Genomic DNA, 26,317 nt, shown 5'->3' with positions numbered 1-26,317 from the left:
AGGAAATGCATGTTTAGCCTCTTTAGCAACTGAAGACATCTATTTTATTGTAGATATTACCTAGCTACTTTGCAGATACAAAGGCAATGAATGGCCATCCATTACACAACCCAATTCTGATACTTTGTATCACATCTGATCAGGTTTCTTCTTAGCATCTCCCCAAGGACAGTCAGCATGTCTTGGAGTCAAGAGGAAACACTTCATATTCCAAAATAAGCCAGTCACTTCATCCAGAGCTGACTCTTCTCCAGCTTGTTTCTGTGAATTATAGTTTGGCTTGAGTAGCTGCTTCAGCAGATATCCAAGAGTTTAGCTGGGTATCACGGTCAGTATGTCATCTCCTAAGACCTCATAGCTCATCTTTTTATTTTCTTTTTTTTTTTTTTCCCTTGGAAACAACCACATCTGAGTTTGGGGTTTGAGGGTTTGTTAAAAAAAAAAAAAAAAAAAAAACACTTCTTTGTCATGTGGTATTTTGAGTATTCTTACCAAAGAGTGCTTTGAAGTATTAGTTTCAACACTTTCAGCCTCATGTAGGGGCTATGGAGAAAGTGTCTTTCATCTATAATAGTGCACATCTTATGCTTGCCATTCTGCAAGAGCAGAGTGCAGTAATCAGAGAATCAGAGAATTGTTAAGGTTGAAAAAGACCTCTAAGATCATCGAGTCCAACCTTGCACCAGCGTGTTCACATTGCAGCAGAGTGGAGCCATGCTCACAAATTATGAGGTAATATTCTATATCAGGTTGACCAAGTTAATTTGCATGGCATACACTGATTTCAGGGGTTGAAACTCAGGAGTGGATGAGTTGCATTCCTATGTGTGGGCTTTGATTCTTAGGGAGTTTCACTCATGGTTTCAGTATACCATACATCCAAAAACCCCGATGTCTCATTAGATCACTTTAATGGGAGAAGGTTACAGAATGAGAAACCACATATGTCTGTATTTTGCTTTTGGTATGTCTTATAGTATATTAATGTTTTATTTGCTTTGCCTTTTATTATAGGGGGTACATGCATCTGTCGTTAAACTTCTATAGTTTAACCTCTTTATATTGATAAAATATCCAGCCATCTGGGTTCACACGCCTCCCTTCATCATTACAGCATATATTCCTTTCCCTCCAGCCCAGATTAACTTGGTCATGACACTCAGACTCTAGGATAAGATACATTTGTGCTTGCTTTAGAGAACTAACCCAGCTGCAGTACTGCTGCAAAAAAAATTATGTGGTACGATGAAAATGCCTGGCCTGGTGATGCAGAACTCATTTTAACCTCTCCCCAGCAATGAGCTTTCAGCAGTGCCCATTCACCTCTTTATAGGAACTCCAGATTGCAGCATGAGGTGTCATACCCTATGTGATGAGCTCATAATTTTTCACTGCTTTCTCTTTGTGAATTCCCAAAGACAATTCTCATTAAAAAAGAACAAAAAATTCCTATCTTTCCTTGCTCATTCTTTCCCTTCCCTCTTTTTAATTTTTATTGTAATTTTATTCTAATTTTTCTGATCCCCTTTCCTTGTTAGGCAAAAAGGAAAAAAATCGTATTTTCCCTTCAGGGTGATGCAGACTTCAAAAGGAAAATCAGTCATTTCAAGAGGAGAAAAAAAAAAGTTTAAAAAAAAAAAAAGTTTAATCATCAAGAGCAATAATTACTTTCTAAATATTAGCATGGCAGATAAGGACAGCAGAACTGAAATGGAATGTGGGGCTTTCTCACTTATTCATTATATTTGATTTCTAAGTTTGGAGTTTCCAAGGACTACTCTGTATTACATCTCCATAATGTAGTTATTATAAATGATAATGCATCAAGAGTTATCAGTTTCAGTTTTTGTGTTTCCTCAGAGATAAAAGATGACAATTTGAAAAGTAACTGCCCTTTTTTCTCAGCTTGATCTCTTTACTTTCTCCTGTGCTCAAGCAAGGCACACGTTTTTGTTTCCAGACTTTTGTAGATGGTCTGAATTGAATTTTGTTCAATAGTATGTTGGGCTGATCCTTAAACATCATTGGATTTAATCCACCAGAAATCCCTTCCTTAAGAACTGGTGTCAGATTTTTTGGTAGTCTAGTAGCAAACCTGGTTTTCTATTTGACAGAACATAATTGTCTGTATTCCTCTACTTGTGAAAGTAAAGAACTTGTAAACATCTTCACACAAACATGCCACTATTTTAGTACAGCAGAATAGTTCTTTAAAGTATTTTATAAAAAGAAAATCAACTTTGCTCAGTGCTGTTTCAGAGCATATCTGCTCATGTTCCAGAATGACTGGAAGGATTTGGCACTGGTACAGAGAAGGTTTTGAGGGACAAATTGTGAATTGGGAGTCAGTCTTATTAGAATAGATATTTCACAATTTAGCTTCTTTAGTTTGCATACTAGAAGAAAAAAAGAGAGATGCTTGCTCTCTGAAAGGGTGTTGTGTTTACAAAGTGGACACTGGGAAACTATTTCTTTAAAGAAAAGGGTTGCATGGCCCAAAATGGCTGCTACCCAACTGTGAATAAGATATAGCTGGAAGTTAGAAATGGGTTTCTATCCAAAATGGGAGTAATCCGGAGGAAGAGGTCCAGAAGAGTACGTTTATTCATGGCTTTATTTGATGTAGAACTGAAGTAGCTGCATACTGGCTCCTGCACGTTTAAAGGTTTCTTCTTGTTCTTCTGTGTACCTGATGAGTCTTCACCTACTGCTGTTTTGGTACTGTACTAATGACAATATCAGAGAGGTATGAGACCATACCTCTGCTGAGCTCCAGTGTGATCAGTTGTCAGCTCTTAGGTGGCACAGCTGAGCAGAAAGCTTTTGCACAAAGGTGCAGAGCTCCCCATGGCAGACAGTAGCAGGCAACTTACTGAAAAACGTACAAGACCTTGTGATCCTTTGGCTAATCACATCCTGTGAGGTCAGATTACCCTGCTGATCAGATAAAGAGTCAACCATTCCACTTAAAAATGAAATTTCTCTTTCTGAACTAGAGAAATAATCAACTGTAAGAAAGAGGGGAGACTTTCTCTAAATGCAGCACTCCACTATATACTGGCTGCTGGTTGGGTTGAACTGATAGGCAATCCTATTTTTACTAAATAAGGAACTACTTTACAGTAGAGGTTTCGATGAGTTTATAGCTCAGCTTCAGAAGGCTAGAAAGAGCAGAAGAAAATCCTCAACTCTTCAAATATATCCCTTGAGGCAAAATTCTGAATACTGACATTGGCTGTTACAGAAATGCATTTAAAATTATCAGTTGGATTTGCTAGTACAGCTGGATGTCTTGTTCATTGGTATTTGGAGGTGAAGCCTTGGAGGAGAATTTTGGAGCAATTGGGAATTAAACCTGTATTGATCTTCATAGCTCCTTTTCTGCTGGGGTGGGTGAGAGAGTAAGATGCTTGAAGTTTTATCTTTTGGAAAGGTATGATGTTAAAGATAGTTCAGAGTAAAAACAGGATTTTTGGGGCTTGGCTAGTCCCATTACATGACAAAAAAATTATCTCAATCATTAGGTAAAGATTAAGCAATGTGCTTTCAGTTAAAAATGCAGTTAAGTGTTATGTAAAGTGCTAAAGCCCCTAAAAAGGAGAAAACAATGAGATATCTTGGTAACTCTAGTTACATGAAAAGTAAACTCAGTGGCCTGGTTCTGTGACCCTCAGCTGCAGAGTTTGTGGTTAAAAATAGAGGGGGAGAGGTGATTGGCAAGGTATTGGGCACAGAGCAGCCCATTAAATTACTCAGTCTACTCAGACTCAGAAATGAGACACAAAAGGTAGTATGAAATTAAGCAGTTTGTTATTATGGGTCAGGTTTCAACATATGCTGCTGACTCATAAATTTAATCTGATCACTTTATTCCTTAAAGAGATCACAACAATGAATAGTTTCTGGCCTTAAAATATGGGGCTTTTTTGAGAATTTTCTTTGTGCTGGGTAGCCCTCTACTCACTTCAGCCTGATGAGGTTCACTGCAGGTCAGAAAGGATGAAGGGGAGGACAGTGCAGTGCAGGCTTAAGGCACTTCCTCCCTTGTACCAGTGTGCAGCCAGCAAATCCCCAGTGCTGCAATGCTGCTGCTGTGCACAGGCAAGACAAAAACTCGTGTTGTCATCTCCCCAGATCTAGGCTGGGGCTCTGGACACCCAGGGGGATAAACTATCCCACTCTGTAGGTAGTGTGTAATTTCTTGTTTTCCTGTGTGAGATCCAGCAGTGCAAACTTTGGTTTGAATTAGATGAGTGTAATGTACTGTACAGTGATTAAGGATACACAAGCTACACTCACAAACAAGGAGAAAGACGCTGCTCTCTCTGCAGGCTAAAATACTGAAGCAGGCATTATTTTGTACTCAGTCTACCAGTGACATTTTAATTTATGAGCTAAGAATGCAATGATTGCTGGCTGCAAAAATTGATTTGGTGTTCATCTGATTCAACCCATGTCAAGAGTTTGAAAGTAATTATGATAGTGGAGCTGATAGGCAGGCAATTACATTTTTGTTCTCTCTTTTCTTTCTTTTTTTTTTTTTCCTGAAGTTGTTCTTGTCAGAAGGCCCTAGAAGCATATTTTTTTTCTAATGTTATTTTGTAGACTATTAAGGTATAATCTCAGCTAATGTTACACATGCACTAACAACATTCCTAAATAAAGTCTTTTTTAGCCTCTTTGGAAATCTCCCAGGCTAACCAGATTAAGTAATCCATGTTTAGCCAAACAGTCTTTTTCTGCCCATACTTCCTCTGCTCTTTCATTAATCTTGGCTATAAGTGGTATTTCCTAAGGGTGTCTTCTGTCTCTGTTCTGTCATCCGAGGAGGGGAGAGGCTCTCTCACCACAGCAGGCTGCAATCGGGGCACTGCTGTGGGAAGGAGATGTTGCAGCTTCTTGTTCCTACGCTCCTGACAAAGTGAGAAATTTCCTTGCTTTTAGCTATTCAGAAGCACAGATGTCAAGCCTGGATCTTTCTGTGGGGGCTGCACCCTCCATGGTGTCCAGTGGGTGCTTTGCTGTCGTGCTGAATAGTATGTCTGAAATTTAGGTGCAAGTAAAAAAATATTATTATCCAAAAACTAATACTTTGATATCAGTCTGGTTTTGAGGTTGTTTTTAAAGGGCATTTGGGGTTGTTCAAGCATAGAGCAGAAACTGATCTTTGCAAATCATAACTCACCATAAAACTTAGGTGTTATTTCCTTGTCAGCTGTACTAAATATATTGCTTCTTTGCCTAAACAGCAGTACTTGCAACAAAGTCTATTTTATCCTGTTTATACTGTAGTATCTAAATAACAGAATCTTGATCTGATTTGAGGCTGTGGGTAATATCATTACTGTTAAAATTCAGGTAATAGCTGTTGTATCTTCACATATAAGTTTTATGCCTTCTGATAATGCGTAATTTAAAGAAATGTTTCCCCTGCAAATTTAAAAGCCTGTGTTTGAGTTACAATCAGTATCTCTGTTGGTATTAAAGAGCCACTCAGTTTTCCTCAGAGTATGAAAGAAGAAGGGGTGGCAGAGAAAAAGAGGAGTAATGTTGAAAGTAGAAGACCAAAGCTCCTGAGCTTCAGTAATACTGCAGGGGAGGGAGAGGCAGAGTAGGAACAGAAAGACTTTGACAGCTTTGGGCTGAAGGTGGAAACAGTGTGTGGGAAATGGAGACTAAAGTCTAGAAAACAAATCATAGCACAGGGAGAGATGCAATAAAGTCTGTGAAAGGTGTCTATTTCCCTTCCAAACTTGTCAAATATCCATTTATTTCATTCATTCACTTCTGATATATTTTTCTCTTTTTGCTGAAGTGGATGAGAAATTATATTTACTTTAAACCAATGGCAAGGTATGGAACTGTATAGGAGTTGTGTTTTCATTTATGTCTTTTATATTCACATCCTATACAGGATTTAAAGAAACTATGCCTGTAGAAAATTCTAGATTATACACTTTCAGGTCAATGATTTCTCTTTGTTTTACCAAGATTTGCCTACTGGTATCTGGTTGATTGGCCTGGCAAGAGTCAATAGCTTCTCCCCCATGTTTCTGAAGACTGCATTTCACATAGAACCAGATTCTGTGGTTGCTTGGTTCTGTAGTTACAGGATATATTAGTCTGCATTCTCTTTGACCTTACTAACTTCAAACCAGAGCAGTTTCCTTAAAAGTATTTATTTACTGATCCCCCAGTGGACAATAGAGTCCACACCAGTGAAATGTGAAATGTCATGCTCATCCAAAATGATACAGATGTTTTGAAGAGAAAGGTTATTTTGGGCAAACATATGCCATTGTTTTTCCATTTTTAACTGCAAATTGGGCTAAAAACTACAACTGCATGTGATTTTCTTTAAAGCTCAGGTCTATTCTCATCTTCTAATTTTATTCAGGCAGCATCTTGACATTATATTTAAGCCTAATTCACTTTACAACATGCATGATAATAAAGACCATTTGCCATCAAAAAGAGATAAGGAAACAAGTTGGAGCAGATTCTACAGTGTGTCCTCACTTCTGGAATGTGTAATACATTCCACATTTCTATTTATGATACTGAGTCTTCTGTCTGTTACTGATCTTGTGTGGATTGCTCCAGTCCATTTTAAATGATTATACATTACAATGCTCTCCTTCTCCCTCCTGACTCTGTGAACCTGACAGGTGTCCCTCGAGCTTACTCAGGTGCCTTTTGTGACCTCAGAAAGGTGTCAGCTTGTTGGACTTAGAATGACTGAGAAATGCAGCATCCTCTTAAAAGGTTTATTGCTTCTTTGTAGATCACACTCCATATACAATTCAACAGGTGGCATTCTGAAGCATCTCAGGAATCAATAAATCACTTCTGATATAGGGCCTTTAATTCAAAGATGTCAGAAACTGAGGCCAGAACAGAAAAAATGCATTATTTGGCACTGATTTATATATCTTCTTAACCACATGGAACATTGAAAATTAGTTTGTATGCTAACAAATGACCAGATCTGGTTACTTTTGGACGTGAATTTGCATTCAAGATGGCAAACCAAAATTTAGAAATTGTTAGAGGAAAAAAAAATCTAAACTATTATTGTGCCACTGTGTAAATCTGTGTTGTGCCTTGCCTTCTGCATTGTACTCACTTTTGGCCATCAGCTCTCAAAAACTGATCTATGATGAATAAAAAAGCTGCAGGATATGTAATGGTTTCCACATGAGGAGAGGTTAAATAGGCTGACATTCTTCATGATGAAAAATTGGTAACTAAGTGGTGATAACGGAGATCTTTAAAATCAAAATGGATCAGAGGCAATGACTGCTCACAGTTTCTCATGAAACAAAGGTTGAGGAGTGAAATAACGCAGAAGCAGGCTGAAATCAAACAGGAGGAAATGCTTTTATACAAAATGTGGAACTGACTGCCATATGATATTATAGAAAAAAATATAAATAGATTTTAAAAGCTAATATGTCAACATGTGGTCAAAAAGCCCATTAAGAACCATGAAATACAAAATCTATGCAGCACAGAGTTGAAGGTATAACCACTTCCTAACTGATGCTTGCCACTCCAACTGGCATGTGTGAGAGAAAAGTACTTCTGCAGGTTTCTCTTGTGTTTATCCTTTATCTGTCAGCAAACATAAATGTCTATTGCCAGTGGCAGGAGTCAAGGCTTCAGTGGAATTTGAGCTAGCATGGCTGCACTTCTGCTCTGGTTCTACATGTTCTTAGGACACATTTATTATAAGTATATATTTGCATTTGAAGCACTTACATCTGGGACTTAGTGTGGACAGATACCAGACATATCTTCAGGCATTTTAAAGAGCCTGAAAGAAGCAAAAATTAAATATGAGACACGTAACTAGATAAATCAAGAAGGAGGCAGTGAACCTCCAGCTCTTTATAAAATTCACAATGCAGGAATTCCCTTCTAAATGGGAAAGCTTTGTCTGTAAATTGCATCAATATTTCATTAATTAAATTCATTTTTCTTTCTGTCTTCCTTTTGTTTTGTGTAATTAGGATATAGTCATTTACAGCCAAACCTCTGTTCAGCTGCTATAAAATATTCATTTCCAGTTGCAGCTTGATAATGAAACAGTATCCTGCAGCCCATTCAAACTGTTGCAAGGCAAGGCAAATTACCAAAGGGAAGGGAATAAATTCATTTAAAAAAAAAAAACAATGAACTTAAATATGCTCAGTACAAAATGGTTTCAGGCAAAGGAAAAGGCTGCCAGCTAAAATGCAATTTATGTAATACATTGGCAAGGAGGTGGGAAGCCGGTGAATAGAACTTAATGAGTTGACAGCTGTCAAGCGCTCCATGGTGTCAGGCTGTAGCACTTGTTTCGATCAATTGCACATTCTGGGTAAGTGGGAGACTTAGGTAAAAGGGATATCCTGGGACCAGCCAGGCAATTTGTTCCACTACCTATGAGGTGCTGAGATTCAAAGCTGCCTGGTAAAGAGGTTACAGAGCTTTACTCTGCACCTGTTGGAAAAGCTGTGTTAGAGCTTGTGAAAGCAAGTTTTGTGTTCTGATGAGTACTGGTGGTTCACCATGGCAGGGTTCTTTTTCTGAGGGTCATTTGCCTTTGGTGTTAAGCTCTGCTGCCATTTACTTCTATAGATATGCACTGCAGGCTTTCCCTGCTGATGAGCAAGTTGCAAGAAATTCCTGTGTGCAGGAACTTCAGATTTTAGGAACTGTGAAGTCACCTCCAATATTTTATTTCATTTCAGAAACATTAAAGAGAGCATAATGTTTCTTATGTCCCTCCTACTTCAGCCCTTAACAGTTTGTTACAGTCCATATGGGAGTTCCATTTGGACAGTGTGAGTCTTTCTTCTCACAAAATATAAAGAACTGGATAAAATCAGGGTAGGCTGCCCAGGGAAGTGGTTGACTCACCATGCCTGGAGGTATTTAAAAGATGCGTAGATGTGGCACTTAGGGACATGGTTTAGTGATGGAATTGGCAGTGTTAGGTTAATGGTTGGACTTAGTGATCTTAAAGATCTTTTCCAACCCAAACAATTTCAGAATTCTATAATCTTTCTTCAGATGCTTTACACAGCACTGTCCTCAAGGTACTGTCAGAGCAACTTACAGACATTTGCTTCCAAGAGATACATGTGTATCTTCACTATCTTAAAAATTAAGCCATCGTGTGCTGACATATTAACAGCCCTGTAAAGGGTCATTGCAAATCAGTGGCAGAGGCATCCTGGCACCCAGCCCTTCTGTATAATTCCACAGTTGTGTAAAATGGGCAGACAGACTTGGTGAAAAGAATGGACCCCTCTCACCTGAGATTTCTGAATAAAAAGAAATCTCACTGACTGCAGTCTTTTACTTGCAAATTCCTGACAGAAGTTAAATGCCTGCTAATAACTGTGAGACAGTTAATAAGAGCTGCTAGTAATTGGAGTCAGTTACAGGATTTCTTAGAAACATGTTTTCCATCCTGAAGCATTTCAGAGGAATGCAGTGTCATACTTTGGAGTTCTGACAACTTCACTGCATGTCCCACATTGCAGAAATGCGCGTGGTTTGAGTTTACCTGCTGTTGACAATGAAAATCCTGATATGGACATAACTATGCCAATTATTGTCAGCTGAGTTTGAAACACTCATAGGTGGTGTAACTCTGCTGGCAGAAAGCCTTCTTCAGTCAGCATTGCTGGACCTAAAAGGAGGAGCTCTACCAGCTTGGATATGCCCTCATGTCTGTAATGCCAGTAATCCCTTTAGTGTGAGTAGGGCCTACATCTGAAAATACAGAGGTACCACCTTTTAAATTCAGTGGCTATTATGTCTTGTTTCTGGTACAAGTGAAGCTACAATAATGACACCATTGAAAAGGGAATTTTAAGGGAAACTGAGCTTGTTTCTTACCAGGAGAGACCAGAAACATACCGTCATCCCAAAGCTGTTACTTTAAGTGCTATAGCAATGGAAGGTGGAACTTTCCTTAGAACAAAAGTTCTGATTCTTTCTGCTTTTTTAATTTTTATGAAAAAGCAGAAACTGATGCAGCAAGAAACCTAAGCATGCACTTTTATCTGTCTATTCAGGGTCTGGAATATCTTGAATGTGGGGACTCTTGCTATATTTTGGCTCCATCTGCGGCGTTCTCTCTTTCTCCCCAGTTCGGGGCAGCTCTGACGCCCTCCGGCGCCGCCTCCCCCCAGACTTCTGGGTTCGCTGCTTCTCTCCCGCGTGCCGCTGGCACCAGCACACGGGTCGGGGTCTGCCGGGTTCTGTCACCCGCGCTACGGGTCCGAGGTAAAGAGTGAAGGAATGTCCAGATCACCCACGAGGAAGGCAGGAAGGCTTTATTGTCATTGAGAGCTGCAGTGGGGGGTAGCGACCCGCGCTTCCCACTCCACGTGGGGGAAATGGCGCCAGGACCCAGGAAGGAGCGGGATGATATAGGGGATGTGATAGGGAGGGCAGACGCCGCCCCCCAATCCGTGCAGGTGACATGATGATGACGTAAGGCAGCGACCAACCAGAGAACCATAGGGGCGGGCACCAAGCCTCGGGCTGAGTGGGATCGTGGGGATGGGGCAGCAGACACGGGGGTTCCCGGGGCCGGATGGGGGAGTGGTTACAGGAGCGGCAGAGGGGAAAGCCCAACAGCAGGCAGCATGGGGCCAGAAACTGCAGGGTGGGGAATACACGGGGGAAGCGCAGGGGTACACAGGACTCGGCTAGCTAACACAAATAAGAACCCCTAAAACCCAATCCCAGGATGCAACATCCATCCTGGTCAAGCTGTCCTTTTGGTGAGACTAAGGTTAAATCCTCCATGGGCTAAAACTTGGCTGTCCATAGTCTGGAAGACACAGGTGTTTCTTTGTATTACTAAAGGCTTTTAATGGGCATTGCATTAAAATGGTATAATTTCTTTTGTGATTTCTGCTGTTGTTGACACTATAATTAGAATATATGAGAGGAAAAATTTATTGGAGTTCTACTTTCAACTGGTTACTGTCTCGTTCAAATTCTTTATGCAGAAGCTTCTTCATTTCATAGTGGGCATGAATTTCATGCTATCTTTCAGCACTTACCAAGAGGTTATTGATGTCAAAAATGTAACATTGCCACAAAACTGAGTTGAGAAGCAAGTTTACTGACAGTGAAAGTATTCTTATGATTTAGAGCTTCAAATCCTCTCTCCTTCTGATGATGTTCCTTTGGATACTTGTTTCCTAGAATCTCCCAAATTACACTGTGGAAATCTGAAGGACACAAGGAAGAACCTTGTAGTACTTGATGCCTTTATAGACAGAATTGCAAAGAAAAAGAAAGCCTCTTCACTGTGTGTGGAGTGGGTTTGTTATTTTCCCTTTAAGCAGGTAGAAGTATAGATGATGTCAGCCAGTTCTTGATGGTGTTTAAAGCCTGAATTCCTTTGTCTAGCTCTCTGCTCAGTAAGTGCCTTCCAGCTGAGCATCTCTGGGGCCATTAAAGCTAACTTCATTCCTTTTTCCATTTTACACAAACACAAAAGATTGATTTGTCTTTACTACAGTTAATCAAACTCACTAGAAAACCAAATAAATAAGCAAGGAAAATGGCCTTCTTATCCTTCACAGGGCAAATGTTCTGATTAGGCAGGGGCTGCTGAGAAACCCAGCGGTGATAAGTGTTTATCAGGCTTGTTATGCATGGGAGTCTGCCTTACCCAACGGCAAAATTTTCTTGCATAACAACCATTTGCAGCTTGGACCACTTTGTGTGCCATTTAAGTGAAATTCACTTCTGATTTAATGCTCAGGATCCATTTGTCATGTTCCACAACTTGTGAGGTTGAAGTTTATCTGGTTTCATCAGTATTTGATGGACCAAGTATGTTTTTTAAGCTGATGGGTATATGTTTGATGGGAACAGATCTCTTTCTTTGATAAAGTTACGATTAGACAAATTTCTGGCTCTAACTTTCTTAAGTTTTCCCCCATGATCCCTGGTGGTGGTGGTAATGATTTTATTTCCATGTTTACTCTTTTGTTACGTGTTTTTTGCTAATATGTGGTGTGAAGTCAGTTCCCTGACCCTCCAGTAAAGGTGTTCGTTTACTGATATTTCAAATGGAAAAAAATGGTAATGATAGAAAAGTATGATTTTTAAGTGTTAGCTATCTAGCAGTTGTATTTTTGGGTGAAATATTGTCTAGAACTGTTTAACTTAATTTTTATTAGATTTGACCATGATAATGTCAATATGTTAATAGGTTAATGGTAATATATGCCTTTTGTTGAGCAAACAGATGTCTCTGTACTAGTGCTGGTAATCATTTACATCCTATATTAAGAGAGGAAGGATGGGCTTGTGATTAAAAGGCTGTCAATGTTCCTGGGAAATATGAGTTCTACCACAGCCGCTTTTGTGACATTTGTGTTTATAAACTCCTTATTGTTTATAAATTAGAACCATACGTAGCCCTTTTTTAGCACATACATTGTATAGGTACTTACATATAGGTATTTAGTGGCTATTTTCCTTTCTTAAATGTCATACTCTCTAATGTTATTCAGGGAGCATTTCTAGGTGCTGATTGGTGCCTAGTGGGCCAGGATTTATTCTGCATTTATTTCTTCTACATTATGTTTATTCTGCATTTAAATGTGTGGAAACTGCCTTCCCCTTGTGAGCTAATGTGTGAATCCTGTGAGTAACAGTATTTAAATGCCATTTTCTAAGTGTGGGTTAATGTTTGGAGAGCAAGAGGAATATTTGTCTGGCAAGAATAGTCTAGCACATTAATGTGAATATTCAAAGATAGTTGTTTATCTTCTTGCACTCAGAGGTACTTATAATAATTGCAGAAGTTGTTTTAAGGCACATTTATTCAGAGTCTTTACGTTCATTGTTACTTTATGAATAACATACCCTGTCGCATTAGATTTTTAAGTACCACAGTTTGGACCATACTAGGGTATTTTCTCCTTTATTAATTTTACAGCTGTGTGTGCAAACTGTTTGTGGTCAATGTAATAATGAGTGAAAGAAATTAAGAGAGACACAGGGGAGGAGGTAAAGAACTTCCCAGTTAAAAAAAAAAAAGATGGGCAATTACTGTGCAGCCCCTGGGGCTGGCTTGCCCACCCCTTCCCATTGGATGCTGGCAGGATTGCTGTGGCTGGTGCTGCTCAGTGCAGCTGGGGCACAGCGACTGCCCCTCCGCCAGCATTCGCTGGCCTGCTGTACCTCAGGGATCAGGCTGGACTGCCATCAGTGTGTAGTATGTGAACATGCTCCTGTTTTCTCCAGAGAACAATGTCTGCTGGGAGAAGATCTCCCGTATCTCAATTTCTCATTAAACCTCATTTGCAAGCGATTATGAGATCCCAGCAGTAGGTGCTACAGGAAAAAGACTACTGCTTTAATAGAAACAGGACTTGTATGGTTTTATTAAGTGATCACATAAGTAGAAATGCCAGTTAAATTGCACGTGTGACTACCTCTTTTCTATACAGTAGCTGTACTTTACAGATTTGTTTCTTTTTAATCATGTGTTGGGGGGAGTGCAACATGGTGTGCAGATTTTGATGCTTAAGAGATTGTCATTAAAGCTACTGTGCTGTGCTTAGTTATTTATTTCTTGCTCAGAGTGATCCAATCAATAACAGAACAAAATCAAATACAACTCCCTCCCCTCTGAGGAAAAAAGACAAGCTAAATAAAGATGTCCAGGAGAAAATGCCAGCAAACGACATATTGATTTCCAGCAAAGGAGCAAAGTGTAAATGAAAAATATTCTTCTGACACAGTTATTAAGTGCCAGCTAGCACGCAAAGAAAAACCCATTTACTCTTACTAGAGGCTGAGTCTTCAAAGGGCAGCTGATTCATCTCACATCATTTGAGTCTCTAACTTTCTGAAACGTAGGCCTCCCTTTACTAAATGTAAAGGAGTTTTCTGTACTTAGGCTTTGCTTTGAGAATGTAAAATGTTTACTAGAATTATGATTGTATGCCAAGCAGGCAGAGAAACTGTTTTCTCTCCATTTTATGGCAATATAAACAGAAGCACGAGGAAAGGGGGCAATTTTGCTTATGTCAGATAGCAAATTTATGACCATAACAGGAAAATAAAGTAACATGTAGACTCTGATTCAATGTCCTTGGCAATTTGGCCTGGGGCAATTTAAAAAGTAACTGCATCCCAGTGATCTGCCCTGCCCTTCTGCTGGTGAAGTATGTAACATTTTATCTTTCAGCAAGTGTAGTTTGTAGCCCAGCATATTAATAAAATTATTTCTGTGGCCATTTAAGATAATATATTAGAATGTGTACCTAAGGGACTAGAGCTCACACCAGCAGGATGCTAAATTCTGTCAATAATCTGGCTTTTCCCTACATATTTATAAGAATCTTTAGTCAGCCTTTGCTTCCCGTGTCCTGCTTTAAGCAGATGCTGAAAAGAGCAGGAAGTTGAAGTTTATGCTGCCCTGCGTGTTCAGCTGGTTGTTGGTTCTTCTTAGTGGGATAAAGGCACAAAGGAGAACACTCTGAGTCTATTTTCAGACCATTTCCTAAAAGAAATGTCTCCCGTTTGAAGACTTTTGGACAAGGATTGGGAAGTATCATTGTGTAGATTAATGTAATATTCAGAAAGTCACTTTTCTGAGCAGTGTTTGAATTACAGCAAATTGTTCTTCCAGCAGCTGTCATGGACTTTTGTGTGGGAGTTGTCGTGGGGTCAGCTGTAGAGCCTTGATTTTTAGCATTAAGCTTTTTAGTTACTTTAGTTCATGTTGGGCATACCTTTTGTACCTTTCTTAGGGAGTTTTCACCTGCATCAGCACCATCTGCGTAACTGTGGTTATATAACAGAGGACTGATGGTTTCTGTTTCAAGTAATAATTTCTTTCAATAAGAAATAAAAATATAATAGGGAGGGAGCACAAGGTCCTTCATCAAATGATGAAAAGTAATACTCAGTGTGAATATTCTTCCTTCCAAGAGGTTCTGTCTTCAGTGTATAGACACACAACTTTCATCTTGAAGGTACTTGTTTGGAAGAAGGAAAATTCACATGGAAATGAGGAATTGGTTGATTAGAGGGGAGAAAGTGTCTTCTCTCACACCAAAGCTGTATCTTTTTGTATTAATACCAATAAATGGTATTTTACACCCCAGTTTAAAGCTCTTGCAGATCTTGAAGGTTACATTGAATAGTATGGAAAAGACTTACCAGTTGATGCTTTTCTAGTTCAAGTCAAAAAGAGCCTCTTCTGTTAGGAAAGGAAAGAAATAGAAAAGCAAGTGGCTCTGTGGGCATATGTAATCAATAAACAGCCAATCTAGATTCATGGAAATGAAATTTTATTTATTTATTTAGCTCCTAAATAGTATGTAATTTCTTCAGGCCAAGAAATAAATTGAAAGGATTTAGGAGGATTTGCTTATCAGCAGAACACCATGAAGAATTACATTCCTTATGCTTTTGGGAAGGTACATTGAAGTTGGGTTAAGCTGCTGTGGTTCAATACTTCTCTTTCCCCTGTCAGGGTGCCTTGAACAACAGATGAATTAATCCTCCCCATTTTCCTTTCTCCCCTCTTTGCCCTCCCTTCTCTTTCTCTCTCTGCTCACACTGCCTCACAACATCATCACCCTTCCCACTGCCAGCAGACAGAGACAAAAGGCGGAAACATGATTTTTCCCTGTTGACTTTCCACAGCTCAGGCACAGAACAAAGTCTCTGAAATTTGGCATCAAACTTGGTCCAGAAGAGTCAGACTTTACAGTCTTAATGAACTATTGATTTTAGTGAGACAAGCTTTTGGCTTTCAAAGGAATAATTCAAGCTTTCAAAGCTCTTTTTAATCATGACTGCCCATGAATCTAGATTGACATACAGTTGGGAAGATTATTTTTTGCTTTCTCTTACTTAACTGCCTAGTTCCTTAATCTATTGTCTGCCATGGTCATGGACAAATGGCTGATTTTGTTGAGGGGTAGCTCTCTCATGATCCCTACCTAATGCTATAATTTGACAGGAAATCAGCTTTTATATCCAGCCAGGAGCATGCAGCCAGGAGATGCACTTCTGCTGGGCTGCTGTTGAAGGGTACATGCCTGCTGGATACCCATCAGCCTCTTGGTAGGTAACACACCACCCCAGTGACAGGACCCAAGGGAATGGCCTCAAGTTGTGTCAGGGGAGGTTTAGGTTGGCTATCAGGAGGAAGTTCTTCACCCAGAGGGTGACTGGGCACTGGAAAAGGCTCCCCAGGGAAAGTGGTCACAGCATGAAGCCTGACAGAGTTCAAGAAGTATTTGGACAATGGGCACATGGGCACAGGGTGTTATCCTTGGGCACATGGTGTTATCCTTGAGGCTGACCTGTGCAGGACTAGGAGTTGGGCTTTGATGATCCTTGTGGGTCCCTTCCAACTCAGAATATTCTGTGATTCTGGCTCTAAGCACAGCAAACTGAAAGGCTGTGCTGAATAGCTTTGATGCCTGCTTAGCAATGACAGAGAGAAATGTGTAATGTGTTTATATTACGTAGTGACTGAGAGGATGTAAATATGGACTTGACTTAGAGTGAATTAGATTGGAGTGAAGATCGATGGAGTAAGCTCTTCCCCATTAGGGCATATACTAATGGTATTCATGGCTTAGGCAACTGCTTGACCTCAGTGCTAATGGTTTCTGGTATTTCTTTGAAATTTCTCCATAGTTGGTAAAGATCACTACTGAGATTTTTCTTAGTGAAAATAGCACCTTTTTTTTTTTTTCCCTTAATTTTATCCTTTTTTGAAGCACTCTTAAATAGTTCTACATTCTTTCTGATGTCCTTTGTGACACCTGTAAAAATTTATCATACCTTAAGTCCTTGTTAAATCAAGTTCTGATATCTAGTTTTACTAAACCTGTCTCATTCATACATCTCTCAAGTTTTCAGTGGCTCTTCTTTGAATTAACTAAAATTACTCCTAATCTTTCGGCTTTGAATTGTCCAAAACTAAATGTAGTGAGCCATTCTCTCTTGCTGCAAATTGTTGCAGTCTGGTTGAAATCAATGCCAATTTAAACAAACAGAGGATTTGGTCCTCTTGTTTTTTTATTTACCTCCAATTAGCTATATGAAGAAAAATTATTAGTTTCATGTTCTCTGATGCATTGACCCTGCAGAGGCAGACATAACCTCAGCATTAGTATGTGGGGGTGCAAAAGGCTTGCACATATTTGTGGCTGTGTCTGTCCCATGATAAGAAAATACATGTTGTTCTATCCAGTAATGAGAAGATTAATACACTTTACTAAAAGACAGGAGACCCAAGACTCCCCTTAAAAGTTTATACAGTCCCAGATTGCAGCTTCTTTTGTAATACTTCATTGTGATTTTTGCAGCACTTCTAATATTTTCCCATTTGTATGCAGATTATTTCTATCTGTATGTAGTAGTTTGAGTTTGTCCAGACTGAGTCTCTCAGGTCCGCTATACTGTAGTGACCTCCAGGGTATTTTGCAAATAAAGATTAATTAAAAAGTGAGAAACAAATGTAACGTGTAGAAAGGACAGATGAAGGATTCTCATTTAATTGAATAGTGTGAACAGAATACGAAAAGTTCTTTAAAAAGCCCAGTTCCCAGAGTACAAAAGGTGGAAGTATTAAAACTAGAAATGGCTCCTAATGAGACAGACACTTTGTCTGCTATCTTCTTTTGGCACGATAGCAAATGCCTTGAGCCTATTCTTTGCCAAGAAACATCTTGGTTTCTAGAAGACTGGGCAACATCACTAACTTTTTGCTATTCTAAAGGGATCATTTATACTCTATGCTGTTAGGCATAGAAGAAAATATGTAGTCCATAGTCCATAATAAATTTGAGATCTATAGAAAATACAGCACTATGGAAGGAATGGAGGGAGTCAAGTGGTAGTATTTAGGAAAAAGTTTGTTGACTTTACTCTCTGTACATTTTAAGTGTGAAAGACAAATGCAGTGCCCAGGTTAATACAACTGTGTTTCTCCACTCTTGGGAAGATATTTGTGCCTAGCATTTTGTGATGGTCATATTTCAAGAAGTACTGTAAATTCTGGTTCCTCGGTGGCAAATAGATTTACACTTCTCTCACAATGAAGCATTAAGTGTTGCTTTTCAAATAATGGTGTTGAATTGGAAGTAACATGTATAGTGTGCAGAAGAATTTCAAGAAAAAGGCAAGTAGGAAAATTGAATCCCACTTTACCAAGTAAAGCAACTGCCAAATGCGTAATTCTGCAGGAATTTGTCTGAGGGTTGAATTTATGTGTCCTTGTCTTTTCTCTCCCTCTGGAAGGGAGAACTCCATCATTCCTGGGTATGTTTTTTTATAATTTCATAAAGCTGTTCTGTGACAGAGTTTATTTTATCCAGCATCCTTAATCTTTCTTAAATAGTGGTGTACCCAAACAGCAAGGTGTCAAGAAAAACTTTGTAATTGGAAAAGGAAGATTCAGCACCTGCCATTTTGTGTAGAACAAAGGAGCAAGGGTTATGGATCTGATACATAAATTAGGGCTTTGGGCAATTTAAAGATTGGACAGGAATCGAGTCATCCTGAGCAGGTCTTGCCACACCATGCCAAATTTCCTTGCACTACATATCCCACACCAGTACATACAGTGTAATGAACAAAGATTGTAGAACTATCACCATGTCAAGATTGAAGAGGCCCTTAGAGTGAATAATTAGGAGGAGGTGATTACAGAACTAATAATTCATGGAAAGGAATGGGGAGCCAATTCAGTGAAATAGAAAGAATTTGAAGGTAAGTATGCCCATAAATCCTCTGGGGTGGACTCAGAGTTTAGCACTTTCTCCTACCCTGGTTTTATTCCAAAGCAATTTCATTAAACACTAGAGAGAGGGAGAGAAAAAATAATAATATAAATGCCATAAAAAATCTTTCAGAGGAAGGAATAAAAAGGGTTCCTGCCAGAGAGAGATTTTATTGAAAGTTATTATAATACCTATCTTTAGTTTTATGGCCTTTAATACAGGCCAAGTAATTTCAAAGCTGGGATTCTTTAGAAATGAAATACATATTTTAAAATAGTATAGTGTGACTTATTATTTTTAATATAGAATTTAGCTAATATCGGGAAGGGAAAAATATTTTCTCTCTCATGTTCTTTCCAATGAAAACACAAACATCATTTCCATCACAGCATATGGAGAAGTTTCATTACTATCCTTTTCCCTGTACATAAGAATGTTTAGCATTTACTACCCCTAGATCACTGGGTAGACACTAAAGCATTAATCCAGCTACATCCCCTGGGCCAGTGGGTGAGTATAATGAGAACCATTTCAAAAATGGGGAAAAGTGACCAGAAATGGGGTAGTGGTTTTCCTTACTGCCTCACAGTGAGCTGTTTCTGATGTGAAGAAGTTATGTTAGTGGATAGATTTCCAGGGTCTCTGCTCACTAGCCTCTCCTATCTTGTGGAAGCAGCAAGTTTAATAAACATCCAGTGAAAATTCCCAGCTCCAGGAAGGTCTTGAAAGGTACAAATTACTGTTACAAGAAATAATGGCCTTCTGGATGTTTCATTGACCCTGTTCCTTTGGTCAGGAGTTTGCTGTTCTTTCTCACTGTAATAGTTTTATTCCTTTGCAATAATTCAGATGTTGGTATCTGAGCAGAAGGTGTATGGAAAACCAATATGTGGTGGGACTAGAAAATCAGTTAGTGATGAATTGTGATGGAAAGTACTCAGATTAAAAATACAAGATAGGAAATGGCAACACAGATTAGTGTACTTTTCTGTGGTTTCTAGAGATCTCATTAGTGACCTTGACTTAAATCTAACACCACTTCTGGAGGTTTTTTTCTTTTTCTAACCCTCATTTTTATATACACAAAATCAGCAGGATGGGATAAAGAGCAATCACCAAGAAAAAAAAAAAAATAGAGTATCAGATGAAATAGCATGTAGTAGAGATGGGGAGGAAAAATTGAGATTAATTGATAAAATCATGTGTGGAACCAGTCATGAAAAAGTGCAAATAGAGGTTGAAGGTGAGTATTGCACTTCACATGCTTGCATTTTGTCTGAGTCTGGCTTACTGTGCCCTTCTCTGTTCAGAACCAACACAAGCTGCAAGAGGATTTTATAGCAGGAAATCTAGTACACGTATCAGAGTGCAGCATAAATGTGTTGCATGTACTGCCTTAAGCTGCTTATGAGGTGGGAAATTGAACAAGAAGAGGAACAAGGGCCAGGCTTCATGATTTTTCAGGTTGTGGTACAGGGACTTCCCAAACTAGATATAGGATAATTAATAGGTTTGGAAAGATGTTTTGACCCTCAGTTTGCTGATCACTTCCAAAATGCTCTAAACTTTTGTTATTTACTAGTATTCTGTTGCAAGGAGATGTCCAGTTTAAAAAAAAAAAAAAAAGGCCTTGTTACCTTCCTAGTTTCATATGATGCCCCTAATATGCAAGAGGAAAAAATAGTTATAAAAGAACTCCTTATTCTTTACAAATACTAAATCACATTGTCAGTTCAATTGGATTTGATTCCACGTTAATGTTGCATGAAGCCTTTAGATCTGAGCAAGTAAGTGGGTAATCAAATAGGTATAGCAGCTGATAAGTGACAACAAACCATTGTTATAATTTTTATGTTTATTTCCTACTGGAGCAAATCATCACTGTTTTTCTATGAGTAGTGTGAATTGTCAGATGTTCAACTAAGACCAAAATCCGCATGATCTCAATTTAATCTGGAAATCAAAACCAATTGCCAGGGTTTTAGCACTGTCTGAGCAAAGTCCTCTAGTAGTGATGGATAGTTTATTCCTTATTCACAGTACTATCCATAATTTATTCTTTATTCAGTGCCATCCTTACCCTTAGACAACTACAGTATAAATCTCCAGTTTCACTAACTACATTTGCCCTGCTTAAAAATTTCTAGCAGTATAGCCTTGTTTACTAAATTGTGCTAAATTACTTTACATTGGTGCAATTAAAAACTAATATCTTTTTATCCAGGGACAGCTGCATTTCACTGTTGGAGAATGTGATCACTGTATAAGTTATAAATTTTCTGGGGATAAATAATACTTTCTAAAATGTCTGTGACAGGACCAGGAGAATTGAAAAAAGTAAATTTCTATTTTGTGCATTCCTCCTTTCTTGTCCCCTTACTGAGCAGACAAAATTTTAAAGCCAGCTTGTCTTAAGAGAAGTCAGCAGGATTTCAACAGAATTCTTCCACTTTCAATGACTGAAAAAAAGATGTTAAAAAAATGACCTTGAAATGTAAGGCCGGAACATATTGCCTTCAGTTCCTTTTAATCTTGACTCCCCATGGAAGCAAGATTGTAAAAGTATTTAATGAAAGTATTTAAGCTTGAAACTACTGCAAGATAGCATTCCACAAAACATTGCCAAATGACCATGCTGAGTATGACTGAGTAACACATAAAATACTTGATGACTGTTTTTTTTTACAGATACTCTGTTTTTAATAGAGTAATAATTTTTACTTGCAACTGACCTATCCTGTTTTTCTTTCTTGGCTCAATCTGAGCCACTGAAATCAAGACTGAAGGATCATTAGGTTCAGTCTGATCTTTCTAACTGACTTCCTGGTTCTCTTTTTCTCCCCTTAGCTCAAATACAGAGATGGGGAGGGTAAGCAACTTCTAACAGGGGTCAGAGGTATTTCATAGTGCTGGGAGCACAGGAGGCTAAAAAAGGGGCAGAGTCCTCAGAACTCTGTTGTAAAGGAAAGAAGGGACATGTAGGAGACAGACATAGCAGATATAAGAATGTAAAGGAGACCTTATTTAAAGCTGGAGACTCTTTATCAGGAATAAGGATTTGAAAGTCTTGCTGAGATGTGAGATTCCCAGAAATATTCACCTAGAGTACTGAAGTGCAGCTGTCCTGCTCTTGAGTTCAAGAATGCTTCCTGCCTGGTGAGGGGCATTTCAGTTGTTTTGTTTCAGAAGTCATCCCACTGATCCTACTGCTTGGCAGAATACGCAGCTCTCTGCAAGGAAGAGCTGTTAAGGGAGACACTTTCATCAGAAGCCATGGTTGAGCCAATGCTGCTGAGCTGGGGTAATTTTGTATTGTGCACAGGAACATTACAACCTGTGTCCAGAGGCTGCCACAGGCTCTCCCTAATGGTCTGCATTACTAATTCAACTAATTGCAGCAATTACAGGCAGGAGATGCTGCTGGGAAGAGACACCAGTACACGTCTCTCTAACATGCTGCAGTACATGCTGCTCATTAATTAGAGCAGTACACACAGAGAAAGAAAAAATATTAAAAAATGAAAATTTTAAAAAGAAGAAGAATATCACCAGCTGGAAATGCAAAGGAATATGATGAAACCTGTAATGGTTGTGAATGGTTTCAGTTTGGTTTAACCCTTTCAGAATCAGACTTTACATCTGGTCAACCTAGTTGCATCCACAGCCCTGTTCACTTGCTAAGCAAGGAGGTGAGGTTGCATGTTAAGCATACCTGACACATGCAGCAGTTCTTCATCATGCAACAAGTGAGTGGCACAGATATTTACCATCTGGGTCAACACCAGATTCCCAGCCCAAGAGGTGCATTAACAGGAGGAATTATGTCTGCCTCAGAGTGGTGAATCAGGCACAGCAAAGAGTACTGCTAGCTGAGTGCTGTGAATTATCTGGGTCTATCTTATATATTTTTCTTTGCAGAAAGCATATTCAGTCTGAGCATGCCTCACATGGTAAGTCTCTCAGGAAGTGCCTTCTGGCTGGCCCTACATGATACTGGTATTTATGGAGGAGCCCAGCCTCCTCCCAGCAGACACATCTACAGAGGCTGTTCAAGGCAGTTTGACAGCCAGGCAGGCTTTGTAGCCCACTGTACTTCATTCAACAGCACCAGTGTGATCCACTTGCTGCCTTAAACAGCCCAGCAGGTGCACAGCACCTGTGAACACCTGAAATATTCAACAGCACAGGATAGGCACTGTCACTAGACAGGAGATTCCAGCTCAATGGAGGACACATTTACACAGGCATATATGGAGTGCTTGGTACAACTTAAATATTGTAAAAGTTGCATTTGTGAAACCTTTTTTTTTTTTTCCCTTGGATATTTAGCTGCCTCTGTAATAGTCTTGACTTGCAAATATCTTACTTTTGTTTTCTTTTGTTCCTTTGCTTCATATGCCAGACAACAGATGACATCGTTTCATCAGCTGAATGTTCCAGTGATGATGAAGATTTCATTGACTGTGAGCCCAGTACAGGTAAGTCAGGTCAGTCGTGTTTTGCTTGCTTTCTGATTTCATTTGCAAAAAACAATGCATACATATATTTTATATGTGTGTGAATGTATACATATATAATTATATATGTATATATGTGTGTGTATATGTGTATATATATGCATTGATGTATATATACACTGTATATAAAATAAGAAACTATACAGCCAAGCATCAGATCCCATGGACTTGGCAACAGCAGAACACTGATATGTAGTCACTATTTGCTTTATATAAAGTTGTTCGCATGGAAAGGCAAACTTTCTGAAAGTGATTCCAGCTGACTAATATTTCACATATTTCTAGATGTTACTTTACTAGCACAGTCGGAAAAAAAATCAATATGGAGTGAGACAAATAATGAAGATTTATGAAGTGGAAAGGGTGAACATTTGAAAACAGAAGAGAAAAGTGAAATAAAAATCAGTTATTAGCGATGTTTAATCTTTCTTAATTACTCTGAAGATGGATGTTAAGGGATACATTTGTCCATGGGATTTTGAGTACAGTTAACATGGTAATGTGTTTATACTAATTTTGTTTCCTGTGACCCCAAAGAAATTGGGGAGCACCAAAACATAGTTTTAACATAACAAAATTAGTAGTAATTCTTGCCTTGTTATCTGCAGTGATGCTTCAAAATGTATCCGTTAAAGAGTCAGAAGGACTGGCCATGTGGAACTGACTCAACTTCTCCCTTTCAGATACATTTTGATAAATTGATGGCTTTTCTTTCTGGTGAGATATATTATGTGGTATCCAGCAGGCAACTGCAGTCTACTTTATTTCTTACAGGCTTTTTCAAGTCTTCTTTTTTGAGGCTTGCCATGAGTTAAGCATTTCTATAATAGAGAACAGACATCATCGAATTTCTGTGTACATTTAAAAGAAAAAGAGGAATTTTTATTAGAATTTTTGTCTTTAAAAGTGAAACATATAAATAGTTTGAGGGGGTTCTTTCATTTGGTTTTGTTTTGTTTGTTTTTGCTTTGTTTTATTTGGGATGATGGGGTTTTTTCTTTACAAAAAATACCAAGAAAGTATTATAAATGTTCTGTTTCTAATTTCCTGAAGCTATTTGAGTAATATAATAATAACATAAAAATTCACCCAAGGCTAGTGCTTCCACATTTCTTTTCAATTTGTCATGGTGTACCTGCATTTTTAGTAGAACTTGGTCTTGCTGTAACCTGAGATTGGCATTGCATTGTAGCTGGGAACTTCCACCCATACTCTTGACTTCCCTGTGCTGGCAGTGAAGGCAGTGACACAGACTGTTGGTAACAGGTAGCTCAGCCTACTTCCCATCTCTTTTTTCACAGATTTCTATGAATTTTTCTACTCCCCATCTAGAGGAAAAGCAGTCAAAATATTACTAGATTGTGAAGTATAAACAATGGGGGTACTTAAATAAAGGTAGTAAGAGTTTAAAGAAAGGTAGTAATGAAGTGCCAGCACAGTGATTGTAATGAAAGTGAGGCGTGAGATTAATAGGACCGTGGAAACAAGGACAAAGGTATTGCAACTGATATGCAAATAAATGAAGTCACTTCATTAAAGCTTCACTAACATGTGAAGACTTTTTTTTTTAATTTATATTTTGACTGCCATGTATTTCAACTAAATGACAAAAGGATGTCCGTATCAGATTCCTCCTCTTGTAAATTTTTGATTCAAAAATCACAATAATTTCAGCAGCTAGAAATTGTAACAGCAATATTTTCAACTTGTGCTGCCAGTGGAAAAATCAAAGTTTGAGTAGAAATTTGGTAAAACAGCATGTTTAGTATGAAATTTCATAGTGCTGTACAGCAACTTTTCCAGACTAAAAATACCTCCTTCCTGACACAGTTAAAAATCTAATGCTACAAACAGGTACAAACTGGATTTATAAAAATGACTTGCTTTTGAAAATCCTGCTAAGCATTACAGTTGGCAGATATAAGTGCCTACAGACATTTGAATATCTGCTGTGTAAAATAATATGATTCACTGAAAATCTGCTGAAGGTTCTCTCCTAAACTACTAGACATTCTTGTAAATTTCACCAGTATCTTTCATTGCACCCTACTCCTCTTGCATAGGAAGGCGGACCACATAAGCCACTGAAATCTGATTCTTTTCTAGGGAATTACTATGACATTGAGAATAAAAGTTAGTTTGATTATATGTAAAAATAAGTCTCCCAGATGGTCTTTGCTGATGAAATCTGCACTTCCAGATTGAGTTCTCCTGCTCTCAGAGGTGCTGGTGTACAGAATTGCCAGAAGGAGGAGGAATATGCAGGTCCTTTTTGCATAAACTTAGCTCATTCCATCATAATAAGAAGGAAAAGTAGCAGGTTTATGGGGCTTCTCATTTTCTTTGTCTATCTTATTGTCTGCATTCCAGTGTCTGCCATCCAGGCAGTATCAAAGCACTCACTCAGCCCATTCTGCTCTGGAGCACTAAAGCAATAAGCTGGCTTATCAAAATCCAGTAGTGCTGGCTTGGCTGAGCAGATATGTTTGCCTTTACACTTCACCAGCCAAGTCAGAACTCTGGCCACACGCCAAGAACTGGTATTTAAATATGTACATTGTGGAGCTAAAAGATCCAGATTATCTTGCTTGTGTTTTCTAGTGTGTGGCTTCAGATATTTTTAAAACTTATTGTGGTTGGGGTTTTTTTTGGTTTTTTGTTTTGTTTTTTTAATTGGGCTCATTTGAAATTACTTCATCCTGTTCTGTTGACAGGTCACTGCCTTCTGCCTTGCCTGATCCCTTTTACAGCAGACTGAAAATTAAATGACCTAACCCAGCACAGTCTTCTTTTTGTTGCTCTGATAATGTGTAGCTTTTAAAGCTCTTGAGTTTCCGCCAAATTTGGCCTTCCATCACCCTCAGTGCCATGGTCTAGTAATGTAAAGGTTATTGAACTCACTACTGCAGCTGTGAGATATGATACACATCACTATGAACCTGCTGTGCAATAGCCAAGACAAGGGCAGCAGAGAATATTTCCCTGCAGATCAGAAGTTTTCAGATTTCATATGGGTCA

General features: G+C 38.7%; 1 protein-coding gene across 11 annotated transcripts in view; it reads left to right on the top strand.

Annotated features, from left to right (window-relative positions):
* Positions 1-26,317, top strand: part of NRXN3 (neurexin 3) — a 708,775-nt gene that overhangs the window by 647,503 nt on the left and 34,955 nt on the right. For 8 of the 11 annotated variants that reach the window (XR_008437480.1, XR_008437481.1, XM_053979714.1 and 5 more), the window contains one exon: positions 23,185-23,260. Coding sequence is in view for 9 of the 11 variants with exons in the window: in XM_053979714.1 (XP_053835689.1) it covers positions 23,185-23,260 (76 nt within the window). In the remaining 2 variants the exon portion in view is untranslated. Of the gene's footprint in view, positions 1-23,184; positions 23,270-26,317 lie in introns of all 11 variants that reach the window. The other 3 variants (XM_053979708.1, XM_053979706.1, XM_053979711.1) reach the window with 1 other exon arrangement.

Source organism: Vidua macroura, chromosome 6 (assembly GCF_024509145.1).
Source record: "Vidua macroura isolate BioBank_ID:100142 chromosome 6, ASM2450914v1, whole genome shotgun sequence".
In the NCBI taxonomy this organism is placed as follows: Eukaryota; Metazoa; Chordata; class Aves; order Passeriformes; family Viduidae; genus Vidua; species Vidua macroura.
The sequence above is the reverse complement of the archived record's forward strand: the minus strand, read 5'-3'. Positions and strand labels throughout refer to the sequence as shown.